The sequence below is a fragment of the Schistocerca piceifrons genome, chromosome 9 (assembly GCF_021461385.2).
Source record: "Schistocerca piceifrons isolate TAMUIC-IGC-003096 chromosome 9, iqSchPice1.1, whole genome shotgun sequence".
In the NCBI taxonomy this organism is placed as follows: Eukaryota; Metazoa; Arthropoda; class Insecta; order Orthoptera; family Acrididae; genus Schistocerca; species Schistocerca piceifrons.
The window spans coordinates 227,467,987-227,486,808 of record NC_060146.1 but is presented as its reverse complement, the minus strand read 5'-3'; the positions used below and the strand labels follow the sequence as shown (position 1 = coordinate 227,486,808).

Sequence of the window (18,822 nt, the reverse complement as noted above, 5' to 3'; positions counted from 1 at the left end):
AACTGACAACACTTTGCCCACTGAAGGAGAGTTACTCATACAACACCTTTCCGGAAACTCCGGCCACAGTTGGTGATGAGGGACCACAAAGTCATCAAGTGGCACACCAGAAACGTGTGGTCGGCATTAGAACCTCATTAGCGACACAGTGTTTCCACTATCAGCTCTGTCTCCTGCGCTCTGAGTCAAACTGGTGTGTCTCGTATTTGTTCAGATTTTTAATACCTGGCAGGCTTGTGATCAGCGTGATATAGCTGCAGCAACATGGATGCTACTTTTGTACTTGCAAGGCTTATGCAGGGCCTGCTGGGCGAAAGCACTGTTACTGCTGACCCTCGACAAAAGTGAAAAATGGTCTGGCTCAAAACCTCTTCCCTTCTTTCTCTATCGAGGTCTTTTTGGTTGCTGAGGTGGTTGTAGGTAAATTGCCGGGGAGAGTGTTAAAGGCATTCTCACAGTAACATAGGTAACACCAACGCTTTAATACTCATTATCTGGAATCTGGTAAAACATCAAGTTTCTTATACCATTGTGGCTAGAAAGACATCCTGCAAGAATGGGACCAATGATGATCGAAGAAAATCATTCAACATGACAGGAGTGCAAACTTCCACAAATTGCTACAGATTTCAATGCTAGACCCATCAATAAGTGTCAACATGCAAACCTTTCAATGAAACATCATCGTTATGGGCTTTCGGAGCCGAAGGCCCACTCGTGTACCCTCGATGATTGCACAATACAAACCTTTACGCCTTGCCTGTCAACAGCGACATGGGACTGTTCATAACTGGAAACGTATTGCCTGGTCGGACGAGTCTTGTTTCAAATTGTATCGAGCAGATGGACATGTACAGTTATGGAGACAACCTCACAAATCCATGGACTCTGCATGTCAGCATGGGACTGTTCAAGCTGGTGGGGGCTCTGTAATGGTGTCAGATGTGTGCAGTTGCAGTGACATGGGACCCTTGATATGTCTCGATACAACTCTGTGAGGTGACACGTATGTAAGCATCCTGCCTGAACACCTGCATCCATTCGTGTCCATTGTGCATTAAAACAAACTTGGGCAATTCCAGCAGGACAATGCGACACTGCACACGTCCAGAATTGTTACAGATTGGCTCCAGGAACACTCTTCTGAGTTTAAACACTTCCGCTGGCCACTAAACTCCCCAGACATGAAGATTATTGAGCATATCTGGGATGCCTTGCAACATGCTGCTCAGAAGAGATCTCCACCCCTCGTACTATTATGGATTTATGGACAGCCCTGCAGGATTCATGGTGTCAATTCCCACCAGCACTAATTCAGACATTAGTGGAGTCCATGCCATGTAATGGTGCGGCACTTCTGCATGCTCAGGGGGCCCTACACAATATTAGACAGGTGTCCCTTTTTTTTTGGCTTTTCAGTGCATAATGTTACTTTTAAAAAGCACAAAACTAAACAGATTGCATTATTTCACAGCTGGGAGAGGTGTGGTACTGAAATGAGGCACTTCCCTTCTGAATGCGGTATACTGCCAACTCATATATTCATTCATACATCTTTTCTGTCAGTCTCACTTTGAAGAACAATTGTGAGGGACATAGGATGAGTACAGCCACAAGTGGCCACTGCGGCTACTTCTACATAGTATACTAACAACAAATTACAACTACCATTAATTTCGGCAAGCTGTTAATTAAGGTGATTACTTCTGCGTAACTTTACACATGTGCACTAGGAGAAAAACATCTACCATAATACGCAGCTGCTGTTTTTTATCTGACACTTCAAACAAAGCATTTGTGTAGCTCTTTTGCTCAGACCACCATCCACTATCTGAATACTGGTAAAGCTAGGATATATCTAATGCAAATATTAAAGATACCCACAATTTATGTTCTCAAAACCAAGTATTCTGCTAAACTGTAAGAAGGAATGGCTAATGAGATATTCTAGTACTCTACCAAGTGAGGTGGCTCAGTGGTTAGCACACTGGACTCACATTCGGGAGGACGACGGTTCAATTCCGCGTCCGGCCATCCCGATTTAGGTTTTCCGTGATTTCCCTAAATCACTCCAGGCAAATGCCAGGATGGTTCCCTCGAAAGGGCACGGCCGACTTCCTCCCCGAGACCGATGACCTCGCTGTTTGGTCTCCTCCCACAAACAACTGAACTCAACTCGTTGTAGTACTCTGTTTTTAAATATTTGGGAATGTCCAAATTCCTCTCTGATGTCCACCAACAAACTGTTACAGACTTTTGCACCAGAACATAAAACTCCATTCTCAAGCCTAGAGAGGGACACACGGTGCCACGACTTGGCGAGACACAGTACATGGCATTACACTTCAGATGGCACCACACACAGTACAGTCGATTGCCTCCCAGATGGCACATGTACTGGAAACTACTTTATGCTTCCACTGAAGGACATTCAGTTAGTCCATTCTTGCACCAACAGTTTTGAATGCCACCACAAAGTGCACTGAAACCAGTTCCAATCATCAGTCAGCTCCAGTTGCCTCCAGTTATCTTAGAGTTCTCGACAGTAGTCACCAGTTGCAAAGCAATTCCAGTCGTCAGATAGTTCACACTGAGTGTCAAATATAAGGCGAAGTGATAGCCACAGTATTTATCTATTGAGATTCTCAGCTTATAAACTCTCTAATTGCAGTTCAAACTAAACTTCAATTAGATCAGATAGTTAAAATCTATTCTGTTAAGTTAGAACAGCTCAAGCCCTTTCTGCTCTGCAAGCAAAAGCTGAGTATTTTTTGGTCTACATTAGCTTAATAAATGATTGTTCTCATTACTTGTGTGTAATTACAGTCATTTTTTTAACACATACAGTACACCATCATTATTTCAAAACTGAATAAAACAACAACTCACTCAAACCAGTCCTGCCAACTGCATCAAAAAAATCTACCACTTAAACCCAACTTCAGATAATTTGCACGACAAACTAAAATTTGTCTCCAGATTATGCATTCTGTACCTTATTCTTCACTTAAAGCAAATGTGCGCTACGATATTTTCCACTGTGCATTTCACAAAGTATTTCTCAGTAATGTACAGTACTCTTTAATGTCACAGCAATGACCGGATCACTTCCTTACTGATCAAGTGTCACTTCCACAGCATAGGACATGAGTGTGGGGGTGAAGAGGCATTAGTCAGCAGACTACACACAGCACGCAACATGCAACAACTTGAGATCTCTCCCCCATCTCTGTTCGTTTGTGACAGTGAACATAGCTTGCTTTCTTTCTTTCACTCCACCTTTTGCAATATGCCACCACAACAAAAATTAGAATATAATACTCTGATGCTAAAATAAAATGTGTGTGTTTGAAAGTGAAGAGGAGACTAAAACGCACACCTGCAGAGCCCTTTCAGATCCCAAAATCTACTCTCTCATCAGTAACAACTTCAAGACAAAAAATATTGGAGAGTCTGGCAAACTGTTCATTAAGCAGCAATAGCAAGCACAACAGGACAGTCAAACATCAAGTGGAGGATTCGCTGTTTGAATGGTTCAACACACACACACACACACACACACACACACACACACACAGCAAATTCCATTGTCCAGCCCTACGCTTCAAGAAATGGCTCGTGAAATTTCCCAGAAAAAGGCAATTTCTGGGTTTGTGTTCTGAGAGCTGGTTGTAGCATTTTCAGAAAAGCTATAAAATCTATGCTTTTTGTGTCTGTGGGGAGACACAGAGTAAGATGGATGTACAGGAATTAAGGGCAAAGTTTAAACAGACTGTAATTCATGTTCTGGAGAACTATGTGCTTAGTAAGTGGATTCAGAGCAGAAGAGACACACCATGTTTAACAACGAAATTCGGAAAATGCTAAGGAAGCAAAGGCTGTTGCACTCTCGGTTCGAAAGAGAATGTGCAAAAGACGACAGGCAAAGGCCAGTAGAGATTTGTGAATCTGTAAAAAGATCTATGCGCGAAGCATAGAACTACCATTGTCATACCTCAGCAAAAGGTCTGCCTGAGAAAATTTTGGTCCTACATAAAACGCTACACAGAAAACGAAGACAGAAGTTTTAAATTTCATGTTTGAGAAATCGTTCATGCAGGAGAATCATACAAACGTACCATCATTTGACCACCGAACAGACTCCCATATGACCGACATAGTTATGAACATCCCCTGGCATACAGAAATAACTGAAAACAAATAAGTCCAGATGGAATCCCACTTCAGTTTTGCAAAGAGTACTCCATGGCATTGGTCCCTTACTTAGCTTGCATTTATCATGGATATCTCATTCAACACAAAGTCACAAGCGACTGGAAAAAAGCACGGGTGACTCCTGTATATAAGAAGGGTAAAATAATGGACTTGCAAAATTGCAGAGCAATATCCTTAAGATCAGTTTGCTGCAAAATCCTTTAACATGTTCTCAGTGTGAATACAATAAATCTTCTTTAGACTGAGAAGCTTATGTCTGGGAATTACCTCAGTTTTAGAAAGCATCACTTGCCCGAAACTCAGCTTGCCCTTTTCTCAAATGATATACTGTGAACTATAGATGAAAGGCAACAGCACATTCCATATTTCTAGATTTATGGAAAATATCTGACACTGCAGACAGTTGACAACAGTACAACCATACGGAATAGGTTCTCAGATATGTGAATGACTCACCAGTATGTTGTCCTTAACAGCAAGTGTTCAACAAAGACAAGGACATCGTCAGGAGTGCCCCGTGGAACTGTGAAATGGACCATTATTATTTTCTATATACATAAATAAACTGACTGACAGGGTGGGCAGCAATCTGCGTCTTTGATGGTGATGATGTGGTGTATGGTAAGTTGTCGAAGTTGAATGACTTTAGGCGGATACAAGATGACCTTAACAAAATTTATAAATTATAGAGTGCAGCAATCAGTTGTCCTTTTTTAGATTTTATAACGCAAATCCAGATTTCGGCTAGTAGCTAGCCATTCTCAATGCACTATTTTTTATTCTCAATGCATGTAAGTCCCCGTTGTTCGGGCGTCAGTCAAAGTTCTTTGAGTATTCAAAGAACGTCACTCAAAGAACTGTGACTGACGCCTGAACAACAGGGACTTACATGCATTGAGAATAAAAAATAGTGCATTGAAAATGGCTTGCTACTAACCGAGATCTGGATTTGCATAATAAAACCTAAAAAAAGGATGACTGATTGCTGCACTCTATAATTTATAAGTCACGTAACAGTCGCTGAGTGCACCCACATTCCGAATGGAAGGTAACCTGCTAAACAAAATTTCTATTTGGTGTGATGCAGCTAGCTCTAAATGTGGAAAAATGTAAGTTTATGTGGTTGATTAGAAGAAACAAACCCATGACGTTAAGATACAGCATTATTAGTGTCCTGCTTGGCACAGTCAAGTCTTTTAAATATATGGGTGTAGCGTTCCAAAGCAATATGAAACAGAATGAGCATGTCGGATTGTGCTAGGGAAGGTGAATGACCAACTTCGAGTTATTGGGAGAATTTTTGTAAAGTTTGGTTCATCTGTAAAGGAGACTGCAACAGGATTCTAGTGTGACCTATTCTCGAGTACTGCTCTAGTCTTTAGGATCTGTACCAGGTTTGAATAAGGGAAGACATGAAAGCAATTCAAAGGCAGACTGCCAGATTTTTTACTGGTAGGTTTGAACAATAAGCAAGTATTACTAAGCTGTTTCAGGAACTCAAATGGGAAATCCTAGAGGGAAGGTGACATTCTCTTCAAGGTACACTATTGAGAAGACTTAGAGCACCAGCTTTTGTAGCTGACTGCAGAACGATTCCACTGCCGCCAACATACATTTCGTGTAAGGACCACAAAGCTACAAGAAAATATGGCTCCTACAGAGGCATATAGACCGTTGTTTTCCCTCAATCTGTGAGTGGAACAGGAAAGGAAATGACTAGATGTGGTACAGGGTACCCCCCCCCCCCCCCCACCCCACCACCACAAACCATATGGTGGCTTGCAGAGTATGTATGTAGCTGTAGTAAACAAGGTATGTGCCAATAAGCGTGTGCAGAAATTTCAACCCCAACTCTCATTTGCATCACTCGACAGTCACATTTAATGTTGATTATGTGGCATTTCATATAACTTGTTATCTCAAAAACCCTATGTGTCAAAGGCAAAAGATCTCATGGAGCAAACTGCAGCAAGGGGATACTGACAGTGAACTTGTGTTGTACTTCACGTGGTTCTGAGAAGTTCAAGCCATTAGGAACTGAAAATATAAAAATCCACATTGTGTTAAAAATGTCAACCTACTCAATTTGTCATGCTACTATGAGAACAACAATAAAGCTTAACTGGCCAAATCTCTCTTCCACAGCTGGCTCTTGAGGTTCAACAACAAATGTCAGAGGAAGAGAAATTTCTGTTAACTCTGGACCACTGCTCAGCGCATCAGTTTGATGACCTGGAACTTCTGAACAAAGAAGTTGTATTCTTACCAACCAACACCACAAGATGTCTGCAACCATCGGATCACGGAATAATCAACTCAATGAAGTCCAATTACAGATGCCAACTTCTCACAGTTGCCATCAGTGTGATAGAACAACAGGAAACAGTTCCACATTGGAATGTACTGCAAGCTGTCGGCAACATATCTGCTGCTTGTGATGAAGTTACAAGACACACCACAACCGACTGTTTTAAGAGGGCCTGGACAATGCTGCTGAAACTGAAGAGGAAACCTACGATCCACCATCCAAACTTACTTGTAATGCAGATACAACTTTGTACTCTGACACTGCTCTTCTACATGCTCACACCTGGTCACTGTCTACAGGGAATAGTGGTCGCAGACAGACAGCAACATCTGTGATGCCAACGAACCAGTCATCAGTTCTTCTGACAATGTGGAAAAGAATGGTAATGTGTTATCATCATCTTCTGAGGAGGAACACAAAGATAGGACATCAACATCCCATGCTGCTGTTCTCCAGAGATTTGCTGCCACTTCTGACACCTCCACGGCATTTCAGGTTGCTCTGGATGTGGTATCTTCACAGAGTGACTTAATATTACAACCAACAACCCAACGAACAACAAACAGTGTTTTTTTACAGTTTAATGTACAAAAGAAAATTAATAACGGATAAGAATGGTTGTAAACTACAACATGGGTTCTCCTTAAAACATAATGTGTTAAAGGAGAGTACAGTAAAGTATTTCTTCAGATTATCACTTGATTACATGATGCACTAATTCAATGGGTACAATATTGTTCCACAATACACATGTCATTGGATTATGTAACAAAAAAAGGGGGGGGGGGGAAGAAAGGGAAAGAAAGAAAGAAAGAAAGAAAGGGAAAGAAAGAAAGAAAAGGATAAGCCTCTGACAGTACGTCACATACTTCCTCAATTAAATAAACATCAGATACACTGTTTTACACACACAGCGCAGTTATTTTTATTTTTTCTTAGAGGTGAAGGAAATAGAGGGCCATCATATGTTGGTACCCACAACAAGGAAAAGTGAACTTGACAGGCATACATGTTTCCAAAACGAAAATCTTTTAATTAAAACTTCTTTAAATCGAACTGGCTGTAATTCGGTGCCTCAAAATTCAGTTAAACGAGGCTATATTGTGTTGCCCTGTGACATGGTCACAGTAAGTGTGCATGTACACCACTTTTATACAGCTGTGGAACTCTATAACTGAGGTTTCACTTTCTGCTACCTTTATGTTGAGCACCTAAGTTACTGGTGAATACAACACCTAGTCTACAAGGATTTTTTCTACTTGTAGTATTGTGGTTGCAAACTGCTGAGTACACTATAAATTTACTCTCATTAACTACAAACATCATTAGGACATATGTGTATTAGCACTTAAGTGTAAGAACTCTTAGCTCCAAGAAGAGGCTTCTACGAGACGTTTGGTTAGTAACTTTACTCACTATTCTTATTGTACACTTCTGAAACATAAATACTTTTTCTACCTTATGGGCAATGACCTACATGGAAATGACAAAGTATGCCAGAAATCTTACTTGCAGGCCAACACAGGAGAGAGATTTCTGAGTACAAAACATGCAGAGCCATGCTTTCTGGCTAAATTCTCCACATACTGTTGGCATCGAAGTTTGTTGTCCACCTGGGTGCCCAGGAACTTCATACATGAAGCCACATCCAGTGGGTGTCTTCATCTTTACTTCTTGCATAAGTAAGTCAATTATTTGTTTGGAAATGCATAATTTGAGAATTTACAACGCTAAAGTTTAAGCTGGTGATTGTGAACCAGTTGTAAACCTGTTCCATTACTTTCCTAGCTGTGTCTGGTATGGTTGAGTACAGGCCCTAAAAACATGTATCACCAGCAAATACTAAAATTTTTGAAGTCTTCCAGTGTCACTTGTACACTGTTATACGTAAACAAGAACAGGAATAGGTCAACCACTGAACCTCACTCTCTATTTAAATTCATTCCTGCCACATCGTGTGCCGACACGGCCCTCTGTTAACCGTCGTTAAGGTACAACTACATCTATGCGAGGGGATGACCTTAAATGTTGTGCTATTTTAATTTCCCTAGCTTACCTGTAGTACATACAGAACAACGAGGTCACGAACTCTAGTATCACTTTGGGGGTTAGGGAGGGAGTAGGAGATAAGGATTGGGTGGGGGGGGGGAGGGACATGGAGCAGGATTAGAATCATTTGCAGAGGAAGGCCATCTGAATTGTGCAGAAACAACACCAAAAAGGCTTTACCTGGACCTGAATAACTAAGTGACTGTCAGCTAGTCATTTACATGATAACAAGCATAGTGACACCCGATGCGAGAACAAGTTTAATCACATCCCTGTGCAGTGCAGTTCTCACATCACTCTTCTATCTCAGATGCTGGCTACCAGTCAACTGTGGACAAGAACTGTCACCTTTAACATAAATGCTGTGATTTGTTCTTATACGGTTTATTTTTCAGGTGGTATGTTTCTTTTATACTGTGTGTGAAAGTACAAGGGGAGGCAAAAAGTAATAGGACTTTTGCAATCTCTCGCCACAGAGCTCAGTAACATTGCTAATATCATTCTGTACAATGCATTAGTCGTCGTATGGCAGCTCCAGTGTCGATCTGCACCCAGGAGGAAATGAGGGCAGTGATTTGTTTTTTGTCTGCGGATGATATTAAGCCTGCATAAATTATTTGTCAGATACAAGCATAGTATGGTAACAGCTGTTTATCGCGAAGCAAGATCTATGAATGGATAGAGTGCTTCAAACAGGCAAGAACTTCTCTACGTGACAAGGAAAGATAGGGGCAGGGCATCGATGTCAACAAGGCTAAGGACAATTTGGAAGTTGTTGAGGGTGTGGTGATGGAAAACAGTGGACAAAATCACCAACACCTTATATATCAGTCACGGTTCAGCTTATTCCATCTTACAAGACAGGCAACATTTTCAGAAAGTGTGTGCAAGGTGTTGGCAAAAGAATTGTGAGCTTAGCATAAGGCACAAAGGATGGACCTCTCTCGTAACCATTTGTGCATCATAACGAGCTGGAAAGTGAGACTGTGAGTATGGTTTGGAAACACCCATCATCACCAGAAGTTATGAAATTCAAAGTTCAACCATCAGCTGGTAAGATTATGCTAATGCTATCCTGAGACATGGAAGGTTAGATAGTCATTCACTCCACTGCAAGAAGTGAAACTGCACACAGTGACAACTAGTGTGTTGTGTTGCGGACTAAACTGAAACTTACAATCAGATCCAAACATCACAGAAAGCTGCAAAAAGGTGTCATTCTGCAGCTAGATAATGCTTAGACATATTCTGACAAAGGCATTTCCATGTTTGGACCATGGGAGGAAGCACTCATGGGTACAAGATTTGCATCCGGTGCAGAAGTCACTGATGTGGTGCATTTAAAAAACTTGTGAAATGTTGGATAAAGTGTGTTGATGTGAAGGGAGGTTAGGTAAAAAAATAATGTGTGTTTCTCATCAGAACAAAATTCCTTTACTCAAAAGTCACTTTACTTTTTGACCACCCCTCATAATTGTGCAGTTTCTCAGGAAAGTGGTAAGACTATTACAGTCCTGCAAAGTAAACTCAATACTGCATGTTAACATGCAATATATGTACTCATAACAGAACTGCACAGCTACTGCTATCAGAGCCATATTGCACTTCTGTGCAATGACACAATGGGTCAATGGAAGTGTCCGATTCCACCCGTTTGCTTTGACTCATAACGTAAGGGTGCTGTGGAGTGTGACGTCATTACGGTGCGGAGTTTGAGTTGGTTGTGTTTGTAGACATATTGTTGTGTTTGATTGCATCCTGTGTGTGTGTGTGTGTGGACAGGGTGGGAGAGTACCTAATGTGTCATCCTGCACTTGACTCTGAATGGTAAGTTTTATCCTCCATACCATTATATATGAGCAAAAGAATTTTTTCTAATTTACAGCTTAGTGGCTATTACATCATTGATGATACACGCGTGTGCCCCCCCCCCCCCCCCCAACACACAGAGAGAGAGAGAGAGAGAGAGAGATAGAGAGAGAGAGAGAGAGAGAGAGATATACCTGTTAATGTTTTACTGTTTACTGCCGCTACCTCCTGTAGCCTGCTCAGTACTTGCTGTAGCCAGTTTGTGAACTGTTCAGTACTCTTTCCTAGGAAAAGCTGCAAGTCGTCGGCCATCTGAGACTTGCTGCGCTTGTTTGCCACCATCACCATAACATAATCTGGTAGCTCTTCATCTGGAACGAACCACATGTGTTACTTGTAATGCTTTTCATGATGTAGTGAAAAAAATGAGTAGATGTTCATTTAAAATTACTGCCACAATTATGACCTTTAGGGTCAACCAATACCAAGTGGTCCAGCACTGGTTGCTTGACCATCTCAGAAAAATTTTATATTTGCTGGGTGCATTCCCCTATGTTTAGTAGTCACAAAAGTATTCTTTTTTTAATTTATTCTTTATTATTTTGAAATGGTGGCCATATTTGTTCCAGGCCGCATGCATTTTTGCGTGTCTGCAAGAATCTACATTTTTTACAATTATTCAGTAGTGGATTGTCCTAAGCCTTTCAGATAAAATGCATTTAGTTCAACACACTCTGGGCTACAAATTAACATCATTATCACTTAGCTGAATGTGGTTAGCAGCCACAAACTAAAAGAAACTCAATTTTTGAACAGAGAGTTTTCCAAAGAAAGATTAATTTCGCAGCTGCAATATTTTTTCTGCGATTACACTGTATAGTATAGCTACTTTTTATAGAGTAGCTATGGTGAGCAGCTTGCTCTTAAAAAACACCCAAAACACTTTTTTAATCTTTCCATTTTGTGGCCTGCAATATCTTTGTTGGGGGACCAGATAAAAATCTGAAAACTTCACAGGTAATAGACCTTTATGATATCAAACTTCAGCATAAATTTCAACTTTGAGATTCAATTGGAGGTCATGAAAGAAAGGGAAAGAAAATGCAAACCCGAGTCAAAAATACATTTAACTTCTGTGATATCTAGGCTTTTGGAATAAAATGTATCAGTTACAGCACATAATTTAATCATATCTATGATTACTTTTTTATTGAAAATAAGTCTACTAATTACATTATATTGTTCTCTTGTTATTTGTTTTTAGTACATCGCTCATTGAACATTTGAGAAATTTGTTCACTCAGTTTGAATGTTACATTGCAAGTTCACCAAGTCACAGTTGTAAATTCCATGGGAGACAGCTTCCTTAGTACTATTTTAAGTGGCATCCAAACTTGATCCTTCTCAATTTTTACAAAGATTTTGACAGTGAATATTATAAACTTCGCCGATCCACCAATGTTCATTGTAAACACAAGCCACTATGCCTTTATTTTTAAGAACCAGTTGTACAAGTTTTCCACACTGATGAAGTTCACTATCAGGCGAAGCTGATGTGATCTTACACCTCATTAACTTATGTGACTGGGGTACAAAGTAGATACAACTTGTGAAATCCTGGGTATATCACCCGCTAGTAAAATTAGAAAACTAAGTCAAGATAAAAGACCAAGTGCCTTGAACACAAAAATTGAGAAAGTGGCAGCTACAGTCAAAAAGAATTTGGAATTTTCATTTCAAAATACAATTTGTACTAAAACAGATGGAAGTTCTAAAACTTCACCAACCAAATATGATGATTTGATAGAAAAACTAAATGCAGTACTCCAAACGATAAAATTAAAATTATCGGTTTACTGCCGAATTTTTGGAGTCGATCAAAAGTTAGTGATGAATTTAATGTGTCAGAACGTCTTGTTAAGTTAACAAGGCAATTAGTAAAAGAACAGGGAATTTTACCAGCATTACAAAAGAAAAGTGCATCTAATTTGGTATATGAAAACACAATCAATAAAGTTATTAAGTATTATGACGATGACAATAACAGCCATTTGATTCCTAGCAAAAAATACTGTGTTTCTGTGAAAGAAAATAGTTCTAAGATTCGAAGACAAAAAAGGTTAATATTGTGTAATTTATATTGATAGTTACAATTGTATAATCAAGGGAAAATGTGAAGATTGTCCAGGCAAACAAGCCTTACTTGACATGTTTGAAGAATACAAAGATGATGATTTGATACCTGACAATATTAAATACAAACTGTGGATGACACAAGACTGAACTGAAATAGTGACAGTCATAAAATAATGAGAAGAGTTTTTTGAAGTGTTGGTGGCTAACCTTGAACATCTGAAAATGCATCATTTTATTGCAAAAGTAAATTTTTGAAAGACAAAAAGCAAACCTTGGCAGCTGATGAACACTTAGCTCTTGCTGACTTTTCGGAAAATTCCTTTGCTGCTCAAGATGAAGTACAAGGGCACCACTGGGTAAACAAACAGGCCACAGTTGATCCATTTGTATTCTATTATAAAGATGAAGATAAACTAATCAGTCACAGCTTTTGTATCACAAGTGACTACCTTGAACACAACACTACAGCAGTGCACATTTTTCAACTAAAATTAACAAACTACATTAAACAGGACTACCCTTCCATAAAAATACTGATTTACTTTTTGGATGGGGCAGCAAGTCAATACAAAAACAAAAAAATTATTAACATCTCCTTTCATAAAGAAGATTTTGGGTTTGGTGTAAAATGGCACTTTTTCGCTTCATGCCATGGAAGAATGCTTGTGATGGTGTCAGGGGGACAACAAAGCGAGCTGTCACAAAAGCAAGTCTGCAGCTGACCGATGACAATCTTATCATAACATCTCAAGAAATGTTTGAATTCTGTAAAAAACATATCAAAGGAATTACCTACGTTTTTGTACAATGTGAGGAAATACAAGAAGTCTATGACAGTGTCTTGAAGGATATGTACAACACTTGTCAGAAGATTAAAGGCACTCGATCTTTTCAACCTTTTGTACTCCATTCACACAACTTACTGAAGTGTAAGATCACATCAACTTCACCTGATAGTGAACTTCATCAGTGCGGAAAACTTTTACAACTGGTTCTTCAAAATAAAAACATAGTGACTTGTGTTTACAATGAACATTGGTGGGTTGGCGAAGTTGATAATATTCACTGTCAAAACCAAGATTTACATATTTTATTTTATCACCCTCCAGGACCAAGGACATCTTTTTAAAAATTGAACTGGATCAAGTTTGGATGCCACTTAAAATTGTACTAAGGAAGCTGTCTCCCATGGAATTTACAACTGTGACTTGGCGAACTTTTAACATCCAAACTGAGTGAACAAATTTATCAAATGTTCAATGAGTGATGTACTAAAAAGCAAATAACAAGAGAACAATATGACGTAATTAGTAGGCTTATTTCCAATAAAAAAAGTAAGTAATCATAGATATGATTAAATTATATACTGCAACTGATATATTTTATTACAAAAACTTAGATATCACAGATGTTAGAAAACATATCTTTGACTCGAGTTCATAATTTTTTTTCCATAACTTCCAATTGAATCTCAAAGTTGAAATTTATACTGAAGTTTGATATCATAAAGGTCTATTAACTGTGAAATTTTCAGATTTTTATTTGGTGCCCCAACAAAGATATTGCTGGCCACAAAACGGAAAAATTAAAAAATCCATTTTTTATATGGTGTATTATTTAAGTGTAAGCTGCTCACCATTAATACTCTATAAAAAGTAACTATACTATACAGTGTAATAGCAGAAAAAATATTAAAGCTGTGAAATCAATCTTTCTTTGGAATACTACTATCCAAAAATTGAGTTTTTTTTTATTTTGTGGCTGATAACTTTGAACTAGGCCTATTAAAAATATATTAAAGAATACTTTCAGCTAACTGATAATGATGTTAATTTGCAGCCCAGAGTGTGTTGAACAAAATGTATTTTATCTGAAAGGCCTAGGACAATCCACTTCTGAATAATTGTAAAAATGTAGATACTTGCAAATATGAAAAAACACATGCGGCCTGGAGCGAATATGGCCACCATTTCAAAATAATAAACATTTTTTTAAACAAATTCTTTTGTGACTATTAAACATTGGGGAATTCACCCAGCAAATATAAAATTTTTCTGAGATGGTCAAGCAACCAATTTCTTTTCTTTTTTCTTTTTTTTTGTTCTTGGACGACTTGGTATGGATTAGCCCTTTACTGTCAATGAAACATTTTCTGGATTAAGATAATAACTTGTGGCAGCAGTTCAGCAAAAAATTTGACCTTCCTTTCATATTTAACACACTCAACGAAATATAAACAAACAATTCTTTTTAACTCACTGACTTTCAAGCTTCAATATCCCATTTTGTAACTAAGTACTATTAAATGGTTACAAAAATTGTTTTGCCAAGCATATTAAACTGATAAATTATGAGATAAACTTAAAACGAATACATCAAGATACACACTAGGTTTTACATACTCTGCAGTGTTGAATTTTAGTTGATTTCCTCAAAATTTACAAATCTTTTGATTTGTTTAAAACTAGACTTTAGCAACAGAGTTTTCAAAAAACATCCTTCTCTGCCTCCGCATGTGGCTATTATTAACTCTAGGGCACAGTCAGAAAACAAATACAACTGTAATACAATAGCTGTTAGTCAAATAATATACGTTCATTTGTACAGTCATCTGTTAACTGTTTTCTCAATAAGATAAGATACTATAGTATTATAACTATATGTCCTGCAGCATGCAGGAATTACATTAGAGCCTACAGTAAAATAAAAACTGTATGTACCATCGAGTAGGCAATGAAACACGCAACGGGCAGAAAAAGGGCAGTTTTTACCTATTTTGTCTTTAACTGCTTCATTCACATAAAGCTAATGCAAGGAAATTTTATAAAGAGGCCAGAAATCCACAGCTACAAGGCTTGAAACAGGGCAGCATTGACACATCTACTAGATAATAACTAGCTAAAATGTAAGGTAGCATTAGTATTTGTAACATGATTCTTTCATATAGCGTTCATTAAAAAATGACGACCATGCCACTTGGGACCTGTGGAATGGTACATTAGCTTATTTGTTTGAGTTTTAAATATCTGTCATGTAGTGTGACATGTTCTACATCCTGGAGGACCTCCTCACTACGGATCAATTGGAATGAAAGTAAATCTAATCCACCCAAGAATGGTTTTTGATAAGTTTAAATGTCTAGAATACAGCATAATAGGCTGTACAAATAGGGCTACTTCCAATAGAATTTTTTGGAGACAAATTTTCTTTACCATGGGCTAGTTAGCTATACAAACTAAGCTACTGTGTGCCACAAACTGTTAGGAGCTCTGTTACTGTGAAGCGTTTAATATAATGGAGAATCATTATTTTGCAATATTGAAGTTCCTGAATTCAAATAGCAATTCTGGTAGGTTACGTTTAGTCATGATTGTCGCATGACATAAGCCTGGTACTAAAGCTACTAAACTTGAAGTAGTTACAGCGCTAATGTGTCTTTCAAATTAGATTAGATTGATATTATTCCACAGATCACAAGTGCGACACTTCGTAATGATGTGCAAAGTTTCAGTTTAACTGAAAGTGTCTTGATGTTTCATAATTAAACGACTGTCTTTTTTTCTAAATTCGTGTGGTTACTAATTTACATGTAAACGATCGATTATGTACACTAGTAACCAAAAAGTAATGTTCATAACTTATTCTTTCCGTCATTCGTTGTTCAAGTTAATCAATATATCGTACCTAAATGCATGCGACTTTCGAAAATCAACACTCTTATCATTACTTACCTACATACGCTCCCATTTCCATCAGCTTCGATTTTATGGCAGCCTATGGGAAAGTATGAGCTAGATCAGTATTTTCCTACTTTGACAACACAGTCATAACATTTGAGTACCGGAAAGGTCTTACTGTAGTATTAATTCGTATACAAAATTTTTTTTAAACACTTACTCGAATTTTTGAACTAATTTCTCCTCCAATTCCTTCCATAATTAAAATGATTCTTTACTATATAAGCCAACCAATGAACTACGAAACGTGTTTTATGTGATCATAATGAAACAAACCCTAATTGATTTTCACCGACTTGTTCGCCGACCCGTGTAACACACACACCAACAACACTGCCCAGATGGAGTATGACCAACAGAACAACGGGATGTAAATCGGTTTCATGCGGTTGCAGTGTCTCAACTGGTAGTTTCTCTTATTGTTCTAACATTGTACTACGACCAGTCAGATACTATATCAAGCACAATGTTTATGCCACACTAAGTTAAGGAAACAGGTATCAGTTCGTGCTTAATGAAAAAGAATTTATTTGCTGTAGTGGTACTACAGCTCACCGCCTATCGTTATTCTCCTGTTACCTACTTGCGGGCGCATGGTTTAAATTGTTCTCCCTGACAATTAGAATCAGTGACCTCGGATAAGAATATAACAAATGTAATCAATGTCTAGGGCAGAAACAGTAATATGGTATGTATAAAATAGAGAAAATTTTTACGGTGTATAAATCAAAGAAAAATCTAACCTGAAAAATGGAGCATTCCTGCAAGGTATAAAATCACCCATGTATTATCTGAAAACCCATAAGAATATTAGCAATAATGTCAAATGGAAAAAAGTACAAGTATTGCGTAATTCCATGTATGGCAAACTAATAAAAATATACTTAAATTATAGTATAAAATCTTAGTACTCGTACGTAAAGATATAATGGTTTTAGTGTTCTTGCAGCTGTGAAATTATTTTTTATTACATAGCTTGTGAAATGAAATGGGACTGTATGGACTACAAACTGGCAACTCTGTGATTATTTAAATAAAGAATTAGTCCTACGCTCTGTCATCATCAGGTAATCAAAATTATCTTTCGGGTCTGAATGCTATCGGAGGCATATTCAGATAATTGGTCAGTCATGACTAATATTAATGTGGGTCTAATCCACAAAATTTTCAACCATTGTTTTGAAATTGTTTTAATTGCGTAAAAAGATGAATAATTTTTTCCCGGAATTCTACATGATAACTGAGGAATTTTTTCCCCATGGGATGCACTGCAAGTGCACTTAATCTTTCTGAATTCATAGTGCTTCTTAAAAATGTTTTTTTTTTCTTTTCATTGTTGAAAAGCAGTGTTCTGCCTGTGATGTAATCATAGGATTTTTATCAGACTTGTAATTTCACTAAGAACAGCACCTACACTATTACATTGTCTTACTTAAAACTAGTTAAGCATTTTTTATTGAATAATTAGTAGCCGGTAAGTATTTATTAGAATAATATCTTTCATTATATCATCACACATACAGTCTCACACTTTCTTAGTTTCTGGCATGAGGTCTTTGAAGGACTCTCAAAGACTTTGGGATTCTCAATTGTAAAAGAACAATTTTGAAATATTTGGTAACAGCCAACCAGTTGCAAAATACAGGTTTGTTGAATCTTGACCATAGTTTCGACAGTTTTAAAATGGTATTCTTCAGAAGGTACTGTACATAGTATCAGATTGTCTATTCCAATGTGCTGACTCTGTGTATTATATGTACATGTCATTCACTTAATCACTATTTAAAATACATGATTTAAAAGTAGTAGCTCTCTACTGTAGAGCTTTGTTCTCTACAGTACGAAGCTACTGATTTTAATCTTGTATTTTAAATGGTGATTAAGTGGATGAGATATTATGAAAGAGGTAGATTGCTACTGACCATATAGTGGAGATGTTGAATCACAGACGGGTACAACAAAAAGACTATGAAGCACATAAGCTTTCAGTAAAAAGGCCTTTATTGGAATTTAGACAAAAACACACACACACACACACACACACACACACACACACACACACACACAGCTGGCAAGACCTCCCCCTCCCCCCCCCCTCCCTCCCCCCCATCTTTTACACATTGCAATAATAGAAATTCTTCTACGAAATTCAAGGAGTTGTCAAGGCGAAGCATTCTCTGTTTGTTTTCAAATTTTATTTTGCTGTGTGTCGGAATTTTATATCACTGGGTAAGTGATGAAAATTTTTGTTGCGGCATTGTGCATCGCTTTTTGTGCTAAGGGGTCATTCCATCTCAAATCAACTAACAGTCTGAACCTTGATATCTCAGATTTGGATGAATTTTTTTTTTTTTTCAGGTGATGTACCCACAACACTAGTTTAAATGTGAAATTTCAAATTTTTCTGACCTTTGCTTTTTGAGTTTCAAGGGTTTAAAAATAAAAAAAAACTCTGTTTTTGATCAATCAATGATTGTTTTAAAATGCTGTAGCTCAAAAACTATACAACCTAGAGAGCTCAAACTTGCACCATTGTTTTTCTCTAAAAATTCCCTTCAAATTGCTATG

At 37.9% G+C, this 18,822-nt stretch overlaps 1 protein-coding gene across 5 annotated transcripts in view; it reads right to left on the bottom strand.

The window, feature by feature from the left end:
- Positions 1-16,752, bottom strand: part of LOC124717052 (zinc finger CCCH domain-containing protein 14) — a 192,382-nt gene extending 175,630 nt beyond the window's left edge. For all 5 annotated transcript variants that reach the window (XM_047243727.1, XM_047243728.1, XM_047243729.1 and 2 more), the window contains exons 1-3: positions 16,415-16,752; positions 16,249-16,291; positions 10,576-10,752 (exon numbers count right to left, since the gene is read on the bottom strand). In XM_047243727.1, the coding sequence (XP_047099683.1) occupies positions 10,576-10,752; positions 16,249-16,291; positions 16,415-16,453 (259 nt within the window). In that variant the 5' untranslated portion in view covers positions 16,454-16,752. The remainder of the gene's footprint in view (positions 1-10,575; positions 10,753-16,248; positions 16,292-16,414) is intronic.
- Between the last annotated feature and the right edge of the window lie 2,070 nt (positions 16,753-18,822).